At 38.1% G+C, this 15244-nt stretch overlaps 1 protein-coding gene across 6 annotated transcripts in view; it reads left to right on the top strand.

Moving 5' to 3' along the window:
• Positions 1–15244, top strand: part of Fbxo38 (F-box protein 38) — a 67996-nt gene that overhangs the window by 49289 nt on the left and 3463 nt on the right. For all 6 annotated transcript variants that reach the window (XM_004664746.2, XM_045132380.1, XM_045132383.1 and 3 more), the window contains exon 18: positions 14108–14274. In XM_004664746.2, coding sequence (XP_004664803.2) covers positions 14108–14274 — 167 coding nt within the window. The remainder of the gene's footprint in view (positions 1–14107; positions 14275–15244) is intronic.

Here is a 15244-nt window from a genome sequence, read left to right as displayed (position 1 = left end):
ATAATTTCCATCCTTACTGGTATAAGGTAAAATCTCATGGTTATTTTCATTTGGAGTTTCCTAATGGTTAGGGAAGGTGAATATTTTCTTAAATGTGTGTTAGTCATTTGCAGTTCTTCTTAGAACTCCCTATTTGATTCTGTCCCATTTTTGGACTAGGTTTAAGTTGTTATTGTTTAGTGTTTGGGGGTTTTTGTAGACTCTCGATATTAGGCTTCTGTCAGTGGTATAACTGGCAAAAATTGTCTCCCATTCAGTGGGTAATCTATTGGCTCTGCTTATGGTATATGCAGAAGCTTTTTAGCTTCATAAGATCCCATTGGTTGAGTGGATTGTTTACTTTTCTGGGATACTGGGGTTTTGTTTGAGAAGTCTGTCCACTCCTATGTCATCGAGAGTTCCTTCTATTTTTCCTTCCAGTAGTTGAAGAGTTTCACGTCTCATATTGAGGTCTTTAATCCATTTGGACTTGATTTTTGTGTATGGTGAGATGAGTGGGTCTAGTTTCATTTTTCTACATGTAGTTGTCCAGTTTGTCTAGCACCACTTGTTGAAGATGCTGTCTTTTCTCCAGTCTACATTTATTGGCACTTTTGTCAAAGATCAAGTACTTGTAATTACTTGACCTAAGGTCCGCGTCTTCAATTCTGTTCCATTGATCTATGTTTCTGTTATTAGGCCAGTTCCATGCTGTTTTTATTACTCTCACTTTGTAATATATTTTGTAATATAACTTTAGATCAGGTATAGTGATAACTCCAGAGGTGTTTCTTTTACTGAGTATGTGTTTGTATATCCAAGACCTGCTGCCATTCCATAGAAATTTTGTGCTCATTTCTTCTCTCTCTCTGAAGAATGGTGGTGCAGTTCTTATTGGTAGTGCATTAAATCTGTATATTGCTTTTGGTCAAATTGCCATTTTCACAAGGATTAAGTCTTACCTATCCAGGAGTATGGGAGGTTTCCCATCTTCTCAAGTCTTCCTTGATTTCTTTCGTTAGGTTTTTTTTTGTTTTTTTTTAATGTTTTCATTATACAGGTCTTTCACATCCCCGGTTAGTTTTATTCCAAGTTATTTAATTGTTTTTGTTGCTATTGAAAATGGGACAGCCTCACTGATTTCTTTCTCTGTATATTTGTCCTTTGTATATAGAAAGGCTGCTGACTTTGTACATTGATTTTGTATCCTGCTATTTTACTGAAAGAATCACCTTTACAAGTTTTGAGATGGAGACTTTCGGGTCACTTATGTACAGGATCATGTCATCTGCAAGTAGGGCTAACTTCTTCCTTTCCAATTTGTATCCCTTTTATTTCTCTCATCTGTCTTATTGCTTGGGCTAAGACTTTCTAGTACTATGTTGAAGAGCAGTGGTTAGAGTGGGCACCCCTGTCTTGTTTCCAATCTCAGTGGGAGCTCCTTGAGTCTTTCCCCATTAAATATTATTTGGCCTTTTGGTGCTTTATATATAGCCTTTATTGTGTAGAGGAAAAAAAATTATCCTCAATGCCTGTTCTCTCTAGCGTTTTGATCATGAAGTGGTGTTGTATTTTGTCAAAGGCCTTTTCTACATTAACTGAGATGATCATATTGTTCTTATGATTAAGTTTATGTGGTGTCACGTTGACCAATTTCTGTATATTGAAACATCCCTACATCCCTGGGATGAAGCCTACTTGATCAAGGTGGATAATGCTTTTGATACATTGTTGAATTCGGTTTGTGTAGATTTTGTTCCGGATCTTTGCATCTAAATTCATCAGGGATACAGGCATATATTTTTCTTGTCTTATTGTATCTCTGTTTAGTTTTGGTATTAGGGTGATGTTAGCTTCATAAAAGGAGTTGGGGAGGATTTTCTGCATAGCAGGAATGCAAAACAGTTTCAGAAAAGCTGGTTTCAGTTCTTCAATGAAGGTTTGATAGAATTTGTCTGTAAAGCCAACTGGTCCTGGACTTTTCTTGTGGGGGAGGTTTTTGATTACCTTTTCAATCTCAATGGATGTGATAGGTTTGTTTAGATAGAAGATTCATCTGTTTCTAAGTTTAGTTTTGGTAGGAGGTATATGGCAAGGATTCATACATTTCTTCCAGATTATCCAGTATTATGGAGTAGAGCTTTTGGAACTATGTCCTGATGATTCTTCCAATTTCATTAATGTCTGTTGTGACCTCTCCTCATTTCTGATTTTGTTTATTTGAGACTTTTCTCTGTTGCGGTTGATCAAATTTGCCAGGATTTTTATCAATCTTGTTAGGTTTTCAAAGAACCAGCCCTTAATTTCATCAGTTTTTAAAAATTGATTTCTTTTTTCCAATTCATTGATTTCTGCTCTGACCTTGATTATTTCTTTCCATCTGGAGCTTTTCGGGTTGGACTCTTCTTGTTTTTCAAATTATTTCTTCCATGGTCCATTCATTGTTTAAAAGTGTGTTGTTCAGTCTCCTGGAGCTGGTAGAGTTCCTGATGTATCTCTTTTTATTTCTAGCTTTAAAGCAGTGTGATCTGATAGGGTGCAGGAAGTTACTTCAATTTTTCTGATTTTATAGAGGCATGCTTTATGGCCTAATATATGGTCTGTTTTGGAGACGGTTCCGTGGACTGCTGAGAAGAATGTGTATTATGTAGAATTGGGTGAAATTTCTGTAAACATCCATTAAGTCTAGTTGATCTATGATGGTATTGAACTTTATTATTTCCCTATTGATTTACTGTTTGGATGATCTATTAATGATAGTGGAGTATTGAAGTCTCCAGCTAAGATGTTATTGGTGTATATTTCTGTTTTGTTGTCAAGTATGCTTTGTTTTATAAACTGCTGCTGCTGTTTGGTTCATAAAGATTTGTGATTATGATGTCCTCATGTTGGATTATTCTCTTGAATAATAATAATCTTTGTCCTTTTTGATTATTTTTGTTTGAAGTCTATTTTATCAGATATTAATGTAGCACTACCTGCTTGTTTCTCATTTCCTTCTCCTTGGAATATCATTATCCATCCTTGCGCCCCGAGGAGGTATCTCTTTAGTGGTGAGGTGGGTTTCTTAAATAAATATAGCAGATAGAATGGCCTCTATTTTTGATCCACACTATTAACTTGTGTCCTTTGATGGGTGTGTTAAGACTGTTGATGTTTAATGTTTTAACTCTGAGGTTGAGTAGGGTACTTGATAGAGTTTGGTGCTTTCTTGAGTTTTGTACTTTTTTGAGCCTGCTGTAGTTTCTGTTATTATGATCTTATTATAGGTACTTTAGATTGGTTGTTTGACTCTTCTGTGTAGAGTATCCCCTGAAGTATTCTCTGTATGTTTGGGTTTGTGTGCATATAATCAGAGAGTTGACTGTTTTCATGGAAAGTTTTTCTAATTCACCATGTATTAGGAGGGATACTTTTGCTGGGTAGAGTAGCTTGGGTTGGAAGCCATGGTTGTTTAGACTTTGAAGTGTTCCTTTCCAGACCTTCTGGCTTCAGGGTTTTCATTGAAAAAACTGACGTAATTCTAATGGGTTTGTCTTTGTATATAGTGAGTTGTTTCACTTGATGCTTTCAGCACTGTCTCTTTGTTTTCATTGTTAAGAGTTTTAACTATGATGTGCCTTGGAATGTTTCTTCTTTGTTCCTGTTTGTCTGGTGCTCTGTGTGCTTGCTTGAATCTGCATGGGCCTCTCTTTTAAGAGGTTGGTAAATTTTTCTTCAGTAATTTTGTTGAATATATTTTGTTTTCAAATTTTTTTATTAACAACTTCCATGATTATCAACAATATCCCATGGGAATGCCCTCCCTCCCCCCACTTTCCCCTTTGAAACTCCATTCTCCATCATATCCCCTACCCCACTCAATCAGTCTTTTATTTTGGTGTCATGATCTTTTCCTCCACTTATGATGGTCTTGTGTCAGGCACTGTGAGATCATGGATATCCAGACCATTTTGTGTCTGGGGGAAGCATGTTGTAAGGAGTCCTACCCTTCCTTTGGCTGTTACATTCTTTCCGCCACCTCTTCAACAACAGACCCTGAGCCCTGGAAGTTATGACAGAGGTACTGCAGTGCTGAGCCCTCCTGTCACTTCTTCCCAGCACCATGATGCCTTCTGAGTCATTCCAAGGTCACTGCCGTCTGAAAAGGGAAAGTTCTCTACCAAAAGTGAGAATGTCATTAATACAAGGGTCTGAACATTAAGAGAAGTGCTTACTGGGCAGTTTGATAAGCATAGTATATACATTTAGCCAGACCGCAGCAGATGTTATACTCCTAGGGCTCAGTACTACCCCTGTTTTAAGTTTTCAGTATCAGGGATGTATTCCCTCCCATGGAGAGGCCTCCAGTCCAGTTAAAGGGTGTTGGGTTTCCTCCATGACAGACATGCCACTAGTGCACTTGTTGGTTCATTTGGCCTGGCTGGCCAAATATAAGGCTTTCAGTGTCCACTGTAGAGTATCTTCACTGGTGATTTCTCTCTCTCCCAGCGAACTGCATGCAGAATGGCTTCTTTCAGCTTTCTGTCAGCTAGTCTACATGGAGGAGGTTATCAGCTCAGTTCCAGCAGGATTTCTCAGTGGGCTTGCAGCTCAAGTATGTGGAGTGTTCAGCAGTAGGGTCTTACCATCTATTCCTGGTGGGAAACCAAGGGCTTCGGCAATGGCCTATAATGTCTTGGGGGCATCAGGGACCTCCCTGGCCAACAACTCAGTGTATTCCATCCCTGGCACTGAAATTTTTCTAGCAACAATCTACAGCTCTTGAGTGTGTTCCATTGTCCGAAAAAGTAGTTTCCATATGATTTATTTATATCCTCCTAGATTTTGATTAGCCCTCCCTCCACCTTTCCTTTACTCAATTTCTTTCCCTGACCTCACTTGGGACTTTTAACCCCCATTAATCTATTTTTCTACTTACATATATACAATACCATCCTTTCTCTTCCCTTTATATCTCTTTTCTAGCTTACTAGGCTTTACTACTGAGATTTCTTCTACTCACACAGAAATCCAGTCATCTGTGGCTAGGACCCATGTATGAGAGAGAACATGCGACATTTGGCTTTCTGGGCCTGGGTTACCTCACTTACTATAACCCTTTCCAGATCCATCCTTTTGTCTGCAAATTTCATAACTTCATTTGTCTTTACCACTGAGTAGAAAGAACTCAATTATATAAATGTGCTATATCTTCATTATCCACTCACCACTTGAGGGACATTAGGCTGGTTCCATTTCCCAGATATTATAAATTGAGCAGCAATAAACATGGTTGAGCATGTATCTCTAAGGTAATGGGATGAGTCCTTAGGATATATGCCTAGAAGTACTATAGCTGGGTTGTAAGGTAGATCTACTTTTGGCCTATCTTTGGAACTTCCACACTGATTTCCACAATAGCTGGACCAGATTTCATTCCCACCAACAGTGTAGAAGAGTTCCTCTTTTTCCACATCCTCACCAGCATTTATGATCATTTGTTTTCATGATGGTAGCCAATCTGACAGGAGTGAGATGATATCTCACATAGTTTTAATCTGCATTTCCCTGATGACTAGGGATGTAGAACATTTTTTTAGATGCTTATATGCCATCTGTGTTTCTTCTTTTGAGAACTCTCTTTAGTTCCATAGCCCATTTTTAAATTGGCTTCTTTGATTTTTTATTATTTAATTTCTTGAGTTCTTTGTATACCCTGGGTATTAATCATCAGATGTATAGCTGGCAAAGATTTTTTTCCCATTCTGTTATAAGTTGCCACTTTGCTTATTCACAGTGTCCTTTGCCATACAAACTCTTTGTAATTTCATGAGGTCCCCGCAGTTAATCTGTGGTTTTATCTTCTGAGAAATTGGGGTTATATTCAGGAAGTCTTTGCTAAGACTAATATGTTGAAGGGCTTCCCCTACTTTTTCCTCTAGCAGTTTCAGAGTTTCAGTTCTGATGTTAAGGTCTTTAATCCATTTGGACTTAATTCTTTTGTGTGGAGAGAGAGAAGAATTTATTTTAATCTTTCTACAGGTACATGTCCAATTTTCCTAGCACCATTTGCTGAAGAGGCTGTCTTTTCTCCAATGAGTATTTTTGACATTTTTATCAAATATCAGGTGGCTATAGCTACCTGGACTTATATCTGGGTCCTCTATTCTGTTCCATTGATCTACATGTCTGCTTTTGTGCCAGTACCATGCTGTTTTTGTTACTGTGGCTCTGTAGTATAGGTTAAAATCAGGTATGGTGATACCACCAGCCTTATTTTTGTTGCACAGTATTGTTTTAGATGTTTGAGATTTTTTTTGTGATTCATTTTTTTGTATTTCCATGAAGAATGTCTTTGGAATTTTGATGGAGATTGCATTAAATGTATAGGTTGATTTTGGTAAGGTTGCCATTTTCACAACGTTAATTCTTCCAATCCAGGAACAAGGGATATTTTTCCATTTCCTAGTGTCTTCATGTTTTAAAGTTATCATTGTAGAGGTCCTTGACTTCCTTGGTTAGGTTTTTTCCAAAGGTATGTTATTTTTTATTTTTATTTTTTGATGCAATTGTGAATGGGAGTGATTCTTTCATTTCATCCTCTGTGTGTTTGTTGTTAACATATAGGAAGGCTATTGATTTCTGTGTATTTATTTTGTATCCTGCTATATGGCTGTAGGTGTTTATCAGCTCTAACAGTTTGCTGGTAGTCTTTAGGGTCCTTTATGTATAGAATCATGTCATTTACAAATAATGATAACTTGATTTCTTCCTTTCCAATTTGTTTCCCTTTTATGTGTGTCTCTTGCCTTATTGCTATGGCTAAGACTTCAGTACTATATTAAGTAAAAGTGGGGACAGGAGACACCCTTGTCTTGTTCCTGATTTTAGTGGAAAAGCTTTCAGTTGTTCCCCATTTAGTAATATGTTGGCTGTAGGCTTGTCATAAATAGCCTTTATTAAATTGAGATATATTCCTTCTATTCCCAGTCTCTATGAACTTTTATCATGAAGGGATGTTGGATTTTGACAAATGCTTTCTCTGCATTTAATGAGATGGTCATGTGAATGCTTTGTCCTTCAGTTCGTTTACATGATATATTACATTTACCGATTTGCGTATGTTGAACCATCCCTGCATCTCTGGGATAAAGCCTACTTGGTCCAATATATCTTTCTGATATATTCTAGTATTCTGTTTGTCAATATGAGAATTTTTAGTTTTTGCATGTTCATGAGGCAGATTGGTCTGTAATTTTCTTTTTTTGTTCTCTCTTTGCCTGGTTTTGATATCAGGGTGATGCTGGCTTCGTAGAAGGAGTTTGGTAGGATTACTTCTTTATGATTTTATGGAAAAACTTAAGTAGCAGTGGTGTTAGTTCTTCCCTGAATGTCTGGTAAAGTTCACCAGTGAATCCATCTGGGCCTGGACTTTTTTAGTTGGGAAATTTTTGATAACTGCTTGGATCTCCATACTTGTTATAGGTCTATTTAAGTGATTAATCTTATCTTGATTTAATTTGGGTAGGTCATATAAATCAAGGAAATCATCCATTTCTTTTAGATTTTCATACTTAGTGCTGTATATGTTTTTATGCTATGTCTCTATATGATTGTTTGAATTTCTCTGTTATCTGTTGTGATGCTACCATTTTCATCTCTTAATTTTATTAATTTGTGTCTCTGTCTTTTGGTCAGATTTGCTAAGGGTTTATAAATCTTGTTTATCCTTTCAAAGAACCAACTCTTTTGTTTTATTGATTCTTTGGATTGTTTTTTTTTTGGTTTCTGTTTCATTAATTTCTTCCCTAAAATCTACTGATTTTTGGTTTGCTTTGTTCTTCTTTTTCCAAAGCTTTAAGGTGAAGTATTAAGTCATTTACTTCAGACCTTTCTAATTTCTTAATATAGGCACTTGAAGCTATAAATTTCCCTCTTAGGACTGCCTTCATTGTGTCCCAAAGTTTTAGTATGTTGTGTTCTCATTATCGTTTGACTCTCTAAATTTTTTTCATTTCTTTCTTGATTTCTTCATTGACCCATTCATCATTTAGTAGTGTGTTACTTAGTTTCCATGATTTTGTGTATGCTCTATAGCTTTTCGTGCTATTGATTTGTAGTTTGATTCCCTTGTTGTCAGATAGAATGCAAGGAATTATTTCAATTTTCCTGTATTTGTTAAGATTTGCTGTGTGTCCTAATATATGGTCTATTTTAGAAAATGTTCCATGTGTTGCTGTAAAGAATGTATATTCTGGAGCCGGGCATGGTGGCACACACCTATAATCCCAGCACTCGGGAGGCAAAGGTAGGAGGATCAGGATCGCCATGAGTTCAAGGCCACCCTGAGACTACATAGTTAATTCCAGGTCAGCCTGGACCAGAGTGAGACTCTACCTTAAAAATCCAAAAAAAAAAAAAAAGAAAGAAAAAAAAGAATGTATATTCTGCAGCATTTGGATGAAATTTCCTGTATATATCTGTTAGGTCCATTTCTTCTATGACCTCATTTAATCCAGATGCCTCTTTGTTTATGTTTTGCCAGGATGACCTGTCAATTATTGAGAATGGTTGAAGTCACCCACTACCACTGTGTTTTGTGTTACCTGTGACCTCAGTTCTAATAGTGTTTGTTTAATGAAGTTGGGAACCCCATGTTAGGTGCATACATGTTTAGGATTATAATGTCCTCCTGTTGGGGTGTGCCTTTAATCAATGTAAAGTGACCTTCCTTATCTTTCCTAACTAATGTTGGACTGAATTCTACCTTGTCAGATATTAGGATAGCAACCCCTGCTTGTTTTCTAGGCCTATTTGCTTGAAACACCATTTTCCAGCCTTTCACCCTAGGATAGTGTCCATCCTCTATAGAAAGGTGGGTTTCTTGGAGGCAACAAATTGAAGGATCCTGCTTTTTAACCCAGTCTGCAAACCTATGTCTTTTGGTTGGGGCATTGAGGCTGATGATATTAAGAGATATTGCTGAAAAGTCTGTATGTATTTTTGCCTCTTTTTTTGTAGTTCTTCCTGTTTAATTATAATATGGCAAAGAGAGATTCTTTCCAGGTTTTGTCTGGTTGGTGTTCTAAGTGATTTCTTTATCTGTATTGGCATCTCTTTCCCAATTTGGGGGAGTTTTCTTCTATGATTTTGTTGAAAACACCTACTGTGCCTTTGGAGTGAAATTCTTCTCCTTCTACTAAACCCTGAAATCTTATGTGTGATCTTTTCATAGTGTCTCAAATATCTTGAAATTGCCGTTCATGTTTTCCTATTAGTTTGTCTTTCTCTTTGTTGAACTGTATTAGATCTGCCACCTGGTCTTCTAATTTAGATATTCTGTCTTCTTTATCCATTCTACTAGTGAGATTTTCTACAAAGGTTTTTTGTTTTTTTTTTCATTGACTGTGCTCTTCATTGCTAGTAGTTCTGACTGGCTTTTCTTTATTATTTCTATTTCCTTATTTATGTCTTATATTGACCTCTTTATTTCATTAGATTGGTTTCCTGTGTTTTCCTTGATTACTTGATTTCCTCTTTCATTTGTTTAATTTCCTCTTTAACCTCTTTAAGCATAATTATAATCATTGTTTTGAAATCTTTCTCAGGTATTTCTTCTAACTCATTTTCATTTGAGGTCATTTTTGATGCATTAGTACTTTTTTTTCAGGAGTTTATTTTATTTTAATTCTGTTTCTTTTTAAAAAAATTTTTATTATCATTTTCCATGATTATAAAAAAATATCCCATGGTAATTCCCCCCCCCCCACACTTCCCCCTTTGAAATTCCATTCTCCATCATATTACCTCCCCATCTCAATGATTGTACTTACATATATACCATATCAACCTTTTAAGTACCCTCCTCCCTTCCTTTCTCTTCCCTTTATGCATTAGTACTTTTTGATAGATTTATATTGTCTTGATTTTTGGTGTTTCTCATGTTACAATGTACATATTTTTGCATCTTGGATTAATTTAATGCTTGGATTTTCTAATTATCTGCAGTATTATTAGATGTATCAATTAATCTAATGTTATATATCTTCAGGGTAAGAGCTTAAGATGCTAGGTGTGGCTCAAAGACTCTCAGAGTATCTACAAAAGGGACCCTAGGTGTTGGGTTTGCCTGCTATGAGAGTATTCAAATAGGCTGTATGGCACAAAATACAGGCAGATTCTAAAGTTTAACTTAAAAATGTACATATTCAATAAAAAAACAGCACAGAGTATTTATGCAAGAGTAGGTATTATGACAGCTAGATCCTCTAACAAAGTCACTGACCCTTAGGGTGTGTGGTGCCCCACACCCTTAATCCTGTCAACTAGGAGGTTAAGATTTCTGGTCTGTTGAGGGTTCCAAGTCAGCTTGTGACCTAGTGAGTCCCTTCCCTAATACACAACAGAAGAGGAAACAAAGCCACTATAAAAACAAGCCCAAAATATAGCTCATTTAAGAATGGCAAATCCCAGCCAGGTGTGGTGGTGCATGCCTTTAATCTCAGCCCTTGGGAGCCAGAGGTAGGAGGATCTCTGTGAGTTTGAGGCCACTCTGAGAAACCAGGTCAGCCTGAGCTACAGTGAGACCCTACCTTGAAGAAGGGAAAAAAAAAAAAAAAAGAATGTCAAATCTGACCATCTATCAGATTTAACATATAATGTATCCTGCTATGGAAAGTGCAATTAGTACTTCTGGTTCAGGCCTATATACCAAATTTATTTGACAGGTACTGACCTGGTGTAATTCCAGTTACCTTTTGGGATGATTTTGGTTTCTGTTATGCTGCGGTCCTGCTGTGGTCCCTCTTTGGTGTACTGTGTATGCTGGCTGTGTTGTTGGACCACTGCCCTGGTCGCAGGTGCTGGGTGCTGTGACCTCCCTCCTCCAGTCTCTGGTGCTTGCTGGCACTTGTACTGATGGTGAGGGAGAGTAGGCTGTGGATGGTGGCTCTGGTTTTCCCACTGATCCATGTGATCCTCTACCTTGTGATCTGCTCCTCTGTTGTTTGCTGGTGTTCTCCCTTTTTGTTTCTTGAGTTTGTGAAGAGCTCTCGTGAGAGTGGAAAATCCCACCTGTCTTTTCCTGCAGCTCAAGCCGAACCTTGCAGCCGTGGCCCTGCAGACCTGGTGCCTCTGCTGCTGTTGGTAATTTCTTATACACCTCACTTTTTAGTTGAAGTGTGTATTTTGCTGGGGTTTTTTTGTTGTTGTTGTTGTTGTTGTTGTTGTTTTTGTTTTTTTTGCTTTTTTCTCCTCTAGGCTGCTTTGGCATGGTTACTAAGCTGCCACCCTAACCACAAGTCCCTTGTTGCATCTAGCCTATATTTCCTTTCATTCTGGTATATCCATAATCCAGGTGTTTGGTCATTTTAGAATATCCCACAATTCCCTCATATGCTATTCACCTGATTTTTTGAACTTAGCAATGTTTTTGGACTCCCAAACAATCTCTTCTGTCTTGTCTTCCAACTCAGAGTTTCTGTCTTCCACATGAGTAACTCTGGTAGGGAGGGTTTCTAGAGAGATTTCTTTAAAGCTCTATTTGATTTTTGTTTTCTATTGTGTTATTTTGCCTTGTGTCCATCTCTTTTGAGGTACAATTTCAGTTTTTTTTTTTTATGCTTCTTGGAATTAATTCTTGGATTTGATCAATCAAGTCTTCAGTAAGCTTAATCAACTGGTTATTGAGATCTTCCATTTTTTAACTCATCTTCAATTCATTTATATCTTTTGAGGTTTCTAAGATTTTCTTCTATTAAGTTAAGCTTAGTGTAAAAATCCTAGTGCTCTAAAAGACCATTCTGTTCAATTTCATTTATGTGATTGTTGGGTTTGTGATGGTATTGCAGTCAAGTCTGCATTGTTTGTGGGGAAAAAGAGGCTTGTTTTGGCTTACAGGCTTGAGGCTCCACGATGGTAAGGAAAATGATAGCATGAGCAGAGGGTGGACATCATCCCCTGGCCAACAGAAGGTGGGCAATAACAACAAGAGAGTGTGCCAAACACTGGCAAGGGGAAACTGGCTATTGCACCCATAAGCCCGCCCCCCAGCAATACACTCCCTCCAGAATCCAAATCTCCATCAGCTGGGAATTTAGCATTCAGAACCCCTAAGTTAATGGGGGACCTCTGAATCCTACTACCATAGATAGCTTGCTTCCAGTTTAGCAATTGTTTTAACTGGGAATACATTGGTTGCTGTGTTTTCATTTTGGGATTGAATTTCTGTTGATTTCTCTATAGTTTCCTTGGAGGCTTCCATTGTAGGACTAGGCATCCTTGGTGGAGATCTCTCAGTTTTCTTTTGTTGTTTTTGTGTGTGTGGTCTGCCCATCTTAGTGAAATGTTTTATTCTATGGGAGGGAAGCAGGTATTTGTCTTTGTAGCATCTTCAGAGGAGAGGATATTCTCTTTTAAACTTGAAATGGATGGGTATAGGATGGGGTTATAACCACAGATGCGCAGATTGTGAGGATTGCAAGTACATCAAAGGTACTTGGGGAACTAGGAAGTGGGGAACTGGGAGCTCAGGCCTACTCATTCCACTTGCATGTACTCTTCAGCACATAGGGATCAGGGGTTCAGGAACCGGGAAGCTAGAGATCCAGGGACAAGAGGCCAGCTCTTACAATGACCAGTGTACCCCGTTGCTCTAGGGAATTGGGATTTGGGTACCCAGAGGCCAAACATTCAGGAAACCCAAGCAAAAGCCCTGCTTCTGCAGCCCACATGTAGGGACCTGGGTACCCCAAGGCAGCAGCAGGGTTACTGGGACAAGGAAGAATGGGCAATATAGGGAAGGCACTGGGAATTCTGGCCTTCATACTCTGTGTGCTCACCCTCTGCAGCAGGGGATCTATGAGTTGGGGGACCCAGGGTCCCTTCAATCAGGAAGGCAAAGTAAGGGGCCAGATTCAGCAGCATGCTCACAGGGTCCAGGCAGCCCCAAGCCAGCCACAGGGGAACTGAGGGTTGTTCTTTCCAAGCAGTATCTCAGCATACCATCCTAGAAGCTGAGCATCAAGTCAGCCTTTAGTTGCTGTTTTCAACAGTTTCCTCCTCCTCCCAAAGGAGAAGTTTCTCTTGGAGAATCTCATTTACTTTCAACACTGATTTTGACTCTGATGATTCTCCCTGTCTTCTACCTCGTGGTGGACCACATGGCCTCAGGTTCATCTGTGTCATTTAAAGAAAGGAGGTTTAGTTCAGCTTGTCATGAGACATGGGATCTTAGATAAGCTGCTGTCTCTAGATACGAGCTGACTAAGTAAATAGCCAATGGCAGACTTATTTACATGAGATTAGAGCTCCCTAACTGTGTTGAGTCCATAGCACCCACTGTCTTTCTTCTTCATTTGCCTTCACTTATTCCCATTCCTTCATGTGACAAAGAAGGAAAAAGCCTGAAGGCAGGATACTGGCTTGGTGGTGAAACATCACAGTTATTTACAGTGCTCTGAACATGATGATATTTGTGTTGAGGATCTTACGAAAGATGTCTTTATGAAAGTTTGGAAAGTCAGGCAAGTGAGCCCTAGGGTTTTGTCATCTCTTTCCATTTAACTTTAAGGTAGTATACTAGTGTAGTTCAGTGCATTTGTTAAGCCACTGATATTTACTCTGTGGCCTTGTGTTTATGGGTTGAACAGGAAGATTAATCACACTTCATTAAACTCTTTGAGTACATCATTCAATATGGCAGCCACTAGCCACGGACTTAACATATCCAGGTATTTCTGTGCCTTTTCTTCAGAATCTGGTTTTTTTTTTTACCAAATAGGAACTGATCTGTTCATTTCTTATCAGTGAATATAAGAAAATGTATGTGAAATAGAGATTTGACTATTAGCTATATAGTTGTGTCATTTAATAGTTAAGCATTCTAGTTAAGAATTATTTCTAGACCAATTCGTATTCAGAGCAGTTGTCTTCCTTGCCAATACAATTTTAGAAAAGAAGACCCTAATTTCACTTTTAGCCTGACACACTTGAAAATCTTGATAACTTCCTTATACTCTATAAGATTGGCATGTCTGCAAGTGTATAGTAAAATGTGGGCCAGTGCTCTAGAGACGCTTCCACAGGGTATACATTGCACTCCTATTTGTGTAGATTACTTATAGAGCTTATTGTTTTCATTTTGTAGCTACCAGATGCAGGGTGCTAAAACATTTAAAGGTAGAAAATGCACCAATTGTAAACCGATTTGACTATGCACAATGCAAGAAGTTAAATATGGATCAGGTACTAGACCAGATACTAAGGATGCCACCTGAGAGAAACCGGATCATATACCTACGCCCGATGCAGCAGGTAACAAGCTCTGCTTTGTTCTGATGTGCATATTGTGATACTTGTCTTAGTCCATTTATTCTTCTGTTCATCCCACAGTCATGATTCTTTAGATTCTGTGGACTTCTTTTAACCAGGCCAGACTGTCTTGATGTCTTGATAAATGCTTCTCTACTAAAGGTTTATAAGTTTTCAGCAAGTTACATGAGAGGAATTGTTTTTTTTTTTTTAATATTTTATTTTTATTTATTTATTTGAGAGAGAGAGAGAGAGATACAGAAATAGGCAGGTAGACAGAGAGAATGGGCGTGCCAGGGCTTCCAGCCACTGCAAGCGTACTCCAAATGCGTGTGTCCCCTTGTGCATCTGGCTAACGTGGGTCCTGGGGAGTTGAGCCTCGAACCATGGTCCTTAGGCTTCACAGGCAAGCGCTTAACCGCTAAACCATCTCTCCAGCCCGAGAGGAGTTTTTATTCAACAAATTAGAAGTTGCCTGTGACACTCAGGTTTCAGATTCTGGCTTTCATTAACTTCTATTGCTTTTTTAAATGTGCTATATAAGAATAAAATATTATAACAATTTGTAATTGCATTAGTTCAATTAATATATGTGATATGCTAAAATAATTGTTGGTGTATAATAAGCAGAAATATGATAGCTATTATTATTAACTTTATATATGATGTGTGCTGCCCAAAGGTAGTTTAAGTGCAATATTAAGCCTTGGAGTTAGTCTGTAAGCAGGCCCTAACAAAAAGTTGAACAGTTTCTTGAATATCTTTAATTCTCAAAATTTATTGCATGCTAAAAACACTGAACAATATTCTTCCTTCAGGAAATGTGCTTTTCTATAAAGGAGTTATATGTTGCACTAAGAAAGGAGGCTGACAGAGGTCAGGAAGAAGGCATTCCTTGAGCAAACTCTGTCAACACAGAGGCAAGCAGGGCTGTGCCATCTTTAAGACTAGGCTGTGGTCAATTTAAATGGGG

This window comes from Jaculus jaculus, chromosome 13 (genome assembly GCF_020740685.1).
Source record: "Jaculus jaculus isolate mJacJac1 chromosome 13, mJacJac1.mat.Y.cur, whole genome shotgun sequence".
Lineage (NCBI taxonomy): Eukaryota > Metazoa > Chordata > Mammalia > Rodentia > Dipodidae > Jaculus > Jaculus jaculus.
Note: the sequence above shows the minus strand (reverse complement) of the source record. Positions and strands in the feature narration are given on the sequence as shown.